This window comes from Zonotrichia albicollis, chromosome 9 (assembly GCF_047830755.1).
Source record: "Zonotrichia albicollis isolate bZonAlb1 chromosome 9, bZonAlb1.hap1, whole genome shotgun sequence".
NCBI classification, from domain to species: Eukaryota; Metazoa; Chordata; class Aves; order Passeriformes; family Passerellidae; genus Zonotrichia; species Zonotrichia albicollis.
The window spans coordinates 19,149,023-19,156,718 of record NC_133827.1 but is presented as its reverse complement, the minus strand read 5'-3'; the positions used below and the strand labels follow the sequence as shown (position 1 = coordinate 19,156,718).

At 48.3% G+C, this 7,696-nt stretch overlaps 1 protein-coding gene across 1 annotated transcript; it reads right to left on the bottom strand.

Annotated features, from left to right (window-relative positions):
• Nucleotides 1-847: 847 nt before the first annotated feature.
• LOC102063488 (G-protein coupled receptor 35-like) lies at nucleotides 848-7,613 on the bottom strand. The gene is made up of 2 exons (XM_005489485.3): nucleotides 4,255-7,613; nucleotides 848-2,924 (listed from the first exon to the last, which is right to left on the bottom strand). Exons 1-2 carry the CDS (start codon nucleotides 4,541-4,543, stop codon nucleotides 1,963-1,965), a joined length of 1,251 nt encoding a protein of 416 aa, XP_005489542.3. The 5' UTR covers nucleotides 4,544-7,613; the 3' UTR covers nucleotides 848-1,962.
• Between the last annotated feature and the right edge of the window lie 83 nt (nucleotides 7,614-7,696).

The window sequence follows — 7,696 nt, the reverse complement described above, 5'->3', positions numbered from 1 at the left end:
CAGCATGCTGAGAATCCTGCATCCCCTGGGAGGCTGGCAGGGTTTTGCTGCTGGCCTGTGCACTGAGCAGCCACTGCCCAGGTGGATGGAGGGCTCTGCTCAACCATTGTCTGCAGCAGGGGGTTCCTCCTTTTGCCATGGCCTTGAACAGGAGGAGACACAAAGGCAGGGCTGGCTGTAGGAGCTGTAGGGATGTTTCTGTGGCAGCAGCACATGGACAGCAGCTGTCCTAGGGTGACTTTATGATGCTTGTGTCACCAGTCATCTGTCCTGTTTAGGCTGGATATTAATTTCTGCACCTCTAAGACTGGTTCTGAAAGTGAAGGGGAATAAAAAAAGCGTGCAGTGTGTTTGCAGAAACTGCATTTGCTGCTCTGCATTCCTTCTCACGAACTGTGTTGTCTGCAGCACAAACAGAAAGAAAGAACTCTCCTTTGCTTTTTAGTTAGTTTGTTTTAGCTAACTGAAGCAGAGAAATTCCCCAGACTGTGATTTTTCTTTTTCTTGAAACTGATCAGCCTGCTGTGGACTGCAAACCCAGAACACCAGGAGCTCACACCTGTGGTCCACCAGGACTGGGACGCTGCATTTCCAGCACAGAAGGGACTGATAAGAGACTGAGTGAGCCGAGTTACACCCCACCAAAAAAGCTTTCTGAATTTGCCATCTCTTCAGAAAAACAAGAAATTTTATTGTGTAGTATTATTATTTTTTAATATACTTGTGAATGCTTTCCTTGTTAAATAAACAGGGTTTTTTTTACTTTTCTCCAAAGAAATCTTTTCCTGAACCAGCTGGGAAAAGGGTCACTTAAATCTACTTTCTAGAAAAACCCTGTTGGAAGTTTCGTCCCAAATTTTCCCTAAACCAAACCAAATCCAGCAGCCCAGCCTGGGGTTAGGAGGTGTGAGTGGAGGTGTGTGCATGGTGCAGCCCAGTTCAGGGCGTGTGGTCTGAAGCTGCTGAGTGGTTTCATCTACTTTTTAGATGTTTGTGGTAAAATTACCACAGGGTGGGACACTCTGCTCTGCCTTAAAAAAATCCCAGTCCCACTTAGAGCTTGTACCCACTGCCCCTGGCTTGGACAACAGGGAGCTGTCCCTCGTGGACAGGCAGCACAGCAGGTCCTCTACCACCCCATCTCCCCCCTTTTCCATTTAAATCATTAAAAAGTGAATTTCCATGCTAGAGACACAACTTTATTCAGGTTGATTTCTTTGGAACAGCTTTGCTACTACTTTACACTATAAGATTGAATAGAGTCCTAATACAGAGTCCTTGTTCCCACTGCCCCGCACCAACTCTTTAATTTTAATGCCATTTGACTCAAACATTTTGACTCACACAAGTTTTTCCCCAGTACAAGCAATTGCAATCTCTTCTGACCATGTGTTGTAATGATGACCATTTGGTTGCTGTTACATTGCTGTAAAGTTCTTTAAAGCAAGCTAAAAATGCCTATTATGGGATTGTGCATTATTGGCAACTAAAAACCAGTAAGATTGTGACTTACAGAAACACCCTCCTTTCTTCTTCTGCATACTTTCACTCTGATTTTTTAGAAGTTTGTTGACATATGGAATAGCCTATTTCTTTGTCACAGCTGCACAAGAACTTATCCAAGGTGGGGATGAGAGACAAAACCCAATCTTTTACCAGTGCCTGTGCTTCTTTTGGGTTTCATGGGAAAATGAAAGATGGGGGATTTTGGCAGGGGAAATCTACCCTACCCTTTTACGCAAATTTGCATTAAGGCAGAGAATTGTCAACGGCAATCTAGATCCTTAGATCAGAACCTGGACTGCTGTGGTTATCTGATTCAGAGCTGAATCATGTATCTGAATGTTTCCCATTAGTACAATGTCCCTCCACCCCACTCTTATGAAAAGCAAGTGTGAAACCCTGCTAGTGAGTCCCAGTTGAACACGGCAAATATAAAATGCGTGCTGTATGTGTTTTGTGTTAACGTGTTACAAGTGAGAGCTGAATTTCAGCTCCTTCACCGGCCTCAGATTTGGACTTTGCTAGCTTGGGAGATGCTTCCTTAAATTCCTGGTTGACAAAGTAGTAACAAATGGCATCCAGGCAGCAGTTTGTGTTGGCAAGGATGGAGGCGAAGTGCACGAAGTTGTTGACGCTCTGTATTGCCGAGCAGTCGGAGCTGATGGAGTCCAGGACGAAGCGGAGGAGATGCCCGAGATAAAGAGGTAAAAAGCAGATGATGAACACAGCCATGTTTGCAGACACAATGTAGACAGCTTTCCTGGTCAGCATTTCATTGCAACAGTTGTCAGTCTTCTTCCTCCTGAGCTCTGCAATGATTTGTATGGAGCAGTAACTCAAGATGAGCAGTGGTATGAAAAACCCCGCAATAATGGTACACAGTGTGATCACTGAGGGTGTCACAGAAGATTTTTCAAAGCAAAAATCATCTTCTCTTCGGTCCTCAAAGCTTTTAATGAGAGAAGTCTCACAGATGATGATTGTCCAGAGGACTCCAGAGGCAAAAGCTGCCATCAGAGGAGACCTGAGTGCCTTGGATCTCAAAGGGTACTTGATTGCAAGGTACCTGTCAGCAGCAATGAGGGTGATGATGCCGATGCTCATGAAGCGGTTTGTGAAATAGCCACCTTCCAGAACCAGGCACCAGCCATCCACCTTCAGGTGCTGGAACTGGGACAGAGTTTTGAACGGCAAGGTGAAGAGCAGCAAGCAGTCAGCCACAGCCAAGTTGACCATGTACACTCGGGTTTCTGTCCATTTGCCAAGTTTGTAACAGAACACCCACAGCGCCAACACGTTCAGCACAATGCCCAAAACCAGAACTGGGATGTAAACACACAGCTGGAAAACTGAGAATATTTCATAGGCTGTGATATTGCAGCTGCTGTGGTTCATTTTGAGGGTATCAAAACGTACAGTTCCTGCAAAAGCAAATTAAGCTTTTTACAAGGGAGGTTCTGGATTAGTGATTAATTCTAATTGAGAGAGATTGGGGTTTTGCCACCTTTTGCCTGATGCAGGGTACCTAGTGGGAAGAAGAGGGACAGGGACACAAGCCTGATCAGTTGTGAAGGAGATAAAAACTTAAGGATTCTCCCTGGGCCCTGTGTGGGGAAGACTGCTCCTGGAGGGTGGGAGGGAAAAAGGCTTGGGCCCCTGTTTTGGCTCAGACTTGGATCAGGCAGCAGCAGATATCCTGCAGCAAGGAGTTATGTGAGCCACTGCAAACATTTGATAGTGGGAAGGGGATCCCTAAACCCAGCTCTCATCCCTTCCTTTATAGCAGGGCTCAGTGGAAGCCAGCCAGTGACCTCACAGCTTAAAATGTCCCAGATGTGCAGCAGAAGGACAGCTGTCCTTTCCCTCAGTCCTGAGATGCCTCTGCATCACTTCTCATTAGTGACACGAGCAATTATTAGCGTATCTCTTATTAGTGTATCTCTCACTGGTTTCAGCTGCCTTCAAATTCTGTACTCAGAGGGCTGCACTGAGAATCGGAGTGCTGGGTCTGCTCGCTGCCTTTCCAGGATTGTCAAAGCTGCTCTTTATCTCAAAAGCACTACAGCCACTGTTCCAAGACAAAACAAACTCACCTATGCCATGGCAGCAATGTGATGTAGAAGAGGTGATCTATGTTTGGTCTAGCAGGTAGTTTTATCACCTTGGATCTAAGGGTAATATTGCTGTTTGCTCTCCAGCTTTGGAGGAGTTAATGCAGAAGCACGTTCCACGTGCAACTGTTCATGGACACAAAAAGCCCAAGATGTCTGACATGTTTTTGGGTTTTCCCTGCAGAGGGAACGTGGCTCCATGGGGGAAGGTTCATGGGTCTCAAAAGCAACACCAGCGAGCAAACCATAAGGGAGTGCTGCAGCATTTATGTGCATCTGTGGGTCTTGGTTAGCTTTGAAAATCTAGAGGAATCACAGAATCACACCAGGACACCTTTGAAGAGGTGAGGGAATGTGGTACAGCAGATACCTGCAGCAGCTCTGTCCTCTGGACACGAGAAATGTGTTATGAGCCCATAAGATAAAAGGGAAGATCGTAACAGGGAGACCTAGAAAAGATCTAGCAAAGGCTGAGACAGCCCTCAAGCACCCCAAAACATGTCAGATGTGGTCAGTATCAAAATGAACATTTGAAAATATATTGGCTCCAGCCCTCTCTTTCTCCATCTCTATTCTGGTGTCCCACCACTGCTGGGGAAAGGTGAAGCCTTGCAGAATTCAAATAGCCAGGAGAAATTACCTGTTCTCTTGCTGTCCTCAGAGAGAGTTCGTTCCTCCAGCCCAGCTGTGGAGTGCTGTGCAGGCAGGACGAGCAGTGCTCCTTGCACATGACCGGTCAGGTGTCCTGTGATCACAATTTCTGGTGGCTGTGAGAGCAGCAACGCTGGCCAAGAAAGCACCCACAGCGCTCCTGAACAAAGGGCAGAGCTTCCTCTGTCATCACCATTGGTGTGGCTTGTACCACCTCCTGCTGACTGAGGAGCCTGCAATAGCCCTGCAGGGAGGTGAGAGGCTTGTCTGCCCTGCATCCCTGCAGCAGCTCCTCTGGAGGTGGAATAGCTTTGGCTTTTTCCTTTGCTTTGCCTTCCATTGCCTGATGTCTCGCTGGGCAATGCCTGTTGACCTTCCTCGCCCAACAGACTGCTTGGAGGGGCCCCATTGCCCTGGAATGTCCTGAGGTCTTCTCTCTGCCTTCCTGAGTGCCACCCCTGCTGGGATTGGAGCAGGAGTGGCTTCTGTTGTCACACTGCCTGAGCCCTGGGACAGAATAGCCCCAAAAGCCCTGCAGCTGTTGGAGAGGTGAGGGCAGTGGTTTCCAGGCAGTTTTGTGATTATTATAAAGCGTTTCACTCTGAATCACAGTAGTTCTCTTGTCTTCCATAGCTCTTCTCAGCCAGCAATTCTGAGAAAACGTGGCACCGTGACCCTGTGACCTGCTGGCTCTGTGACTGCTCAGTGGTTGCAGGTGTCTGTGTCCCAGGGTGCTCTTGGGCTCCCCACGAGAGCCTATTTACCAGAAAAGCTCAGACAAGTTGATCAATGAGCTTAAAGATGCTGATATTAGCACCTTGAATTGCTGTCTTGGGCAAACGTATTTCCCCTTTGCTCTAAGGTCACATTAGAGCAGTTTCTGGAGTATTTCTGCATTATCTGTCTGCACATCACAAGCCAGCCCTTGAAAATAATTCCATGCCAGTGTACAATCACATTATATTACAAACTTCTAAATTTCCAGGGACTGCTTTTGCCTTTCTTGGGGCTGCTCCTTGGTGGATGCTTACAAGTCATTACTGACATATTAGTGTGCCCAGCTCATTGATCTCCAACCAACAACATTTTTATGTCATGGTCCTTGTTGGTACTTTAAAGTCATCCAGCTTCTGGACTGTGATAGCTTCATCACTGTATAGAAAACTTTGCATCCTCCTCAAGCGTTGTTCACAGCCTCCTCTTGTCTGTTTTCCAGGAAATCACCAGTGGTGTAAACCATGAGCAGTCAAAGTCGTGCCTGGAGGGGCTCAGCTCATAGAACCTCTCCAGTGTGATGCTTCCATCCAGAGCTTGGTGCTGTGGTTGCCAGATGAGGGTCCCATCAGCCCAGCGAGGTCTCAAGACAGGGAGCAGCCATGTCACTAGGCACAAAGCACCTGGCTGTGAGCAGCATGCTCACCAGCATGTGTCAAAGCAAACTCAACACCAGCTACCAGCAGGCAAAGCTAGGATCAAGTGCTGTCTGCAGAGAACTTAGATGGCTCCTGCTGAGGCTCTTGGGTCTGTGCCTGATTCCTGGCCATGGCAGCATCAGGATCCCCATCCTTCTCTGCACCCTGTTCCTCTGTCAGCCACCATCATCTGCAGCTGCTCAGGGTCCCCTCCTTCCAGGCAGTCACAGGTTTTATCCCCCCTGCCATGGGCCACTGACGCTCACTTGGTATTTCCCCTGCCTTGCAGCTCACGGCCTGTCTCAGTGCTGAGTGCTGTCCCCGTGTGGCGCACAGGAGGTGACACTTGTGCTGTGTCCCTGCTGGCAGCTCTCGGGCAGGCTCTTCCAGGGCCCAGCAGCACTGCAGAGCACTGGTGCCTGTCCCCAGAGAACCTTGCACTGACACCAGCATCCACCACATTGTGCCTGGAAAAGCGATTTCTGAATGAAAGTAGCCAGCGGGACAAAATATTCACTGGTATTGCCTGCTGTCAGACAGACTGATGAGCTCCTGCCTCCTCTCCCTGCTGGGGAATATCTCCATCTCCCCGGCATTGCTGTGTCCTGCTGGCTGCAGCTGCAGGGGCAGAGCCTCTGGCAGGGTGGGAGGGGTGCTGGTACCATCTCCCCACACAGAGAGGGACACACGGCTCTGGCTGCCCTGCAGTGCCTCTGCCCCACGGGGTTGCTTTCCTGCCTTTCTCACGGCCAGAGGGGATGGTGCAACAGCAGATCTTGACCAAAAGAGAACTGTGGGGCTGAGAGCAAAACATGTCAGTCTTATTTCTAGCATGTCAGATGGTGGTTTGAGGCTAAGTGCCTCACAATGAGCTCACTTAAGCAATCCCACACAATGACCAGCCCTGGCTGTTGGGGCTGTTTCCCCTTTCCCTTCCCCAGCACTGCACGGAATTGCCTATGGCAGGAAATGCTGTTGGGGCTCCTGTGTTGCAACCCTCCCCATGCTCCTGCACTGACGCCTTGTGGGGCTACCTAAAAACAGAGGCCAGAAAAAATAAGGAGAATAAAAAGCAGCTGTATTTATTGTAGGGCCTTCAGGTACACTTAGGGCAGACGAAGACCCACAAGGGCTACACCCAAAAATGGATGATGGGTCACAGGTTTTCACACTTTTATAAATTTGTCCATTTGATATTGGGGGTCAATCTTCCAATTAAAGCTTCAGGTAATGAAGCCATGTACCCCAAGTTTGCTTCCCCCAACTCACTTTTATTTTACATCTCTCAGGGCCTGAGGCAGTGAGGTGTCCTTGATTGCTAAGCCTGGAGAGGAATTGTTGTGCCTGCCCAAAACTGGAAAACAGCAGCTGACACTGTGTGTGGAGTTTAGAGTTACATTAAAGAACTGCAGGATTACAAATACATGAACAACACAAAAGCTAAAGTTCTAAGGCATCAGCAGCACCAGGGACCAGCTGAGTATCTGTGCCCACACACTGAGCAGGGCATGGAAAAGCCTGTGCTTCCCAAGAGCCTGATGCTGCTCCAGGGCTTGTGGAGTTCCCTGGAGGCTGCCAGGCAGCACTCACCCCTGGAACAGCTGTGCTGTGCCAAGGAAACAAAATCAGAGATGCCTCCAGCACCTGAAAGCAGCACCCAGGCCACAGCTCCCCAGTATTGTCCTTCAGCCCCCTGGAGATCAAACCTCTGATAAGAACTCGGGTCTCAGCCCGCCCAAATGCCACCAAACAGCAAAATAGTGTCTAATTCCAGCCCCTGCCTTCCATGCATAGGAGGGCCAAAAACGTTATATTGGGGGCTACTCACTCATTCACTCACTCACTCACTCACATAAAAGCAGATTATTTTTGCAAATTCATAAAAGCAAGATTCTGAATTACTTTGTAAGCTTTTCCTTCCTTTCCTTTCCTTCCTTCTTTTTTTTTCTTTTTTTTTTTTTTCCCTCACAAGCCTGAAGTGGAAACCATTATTCGCTTTTTTTTCTTTTAAGGAACAGG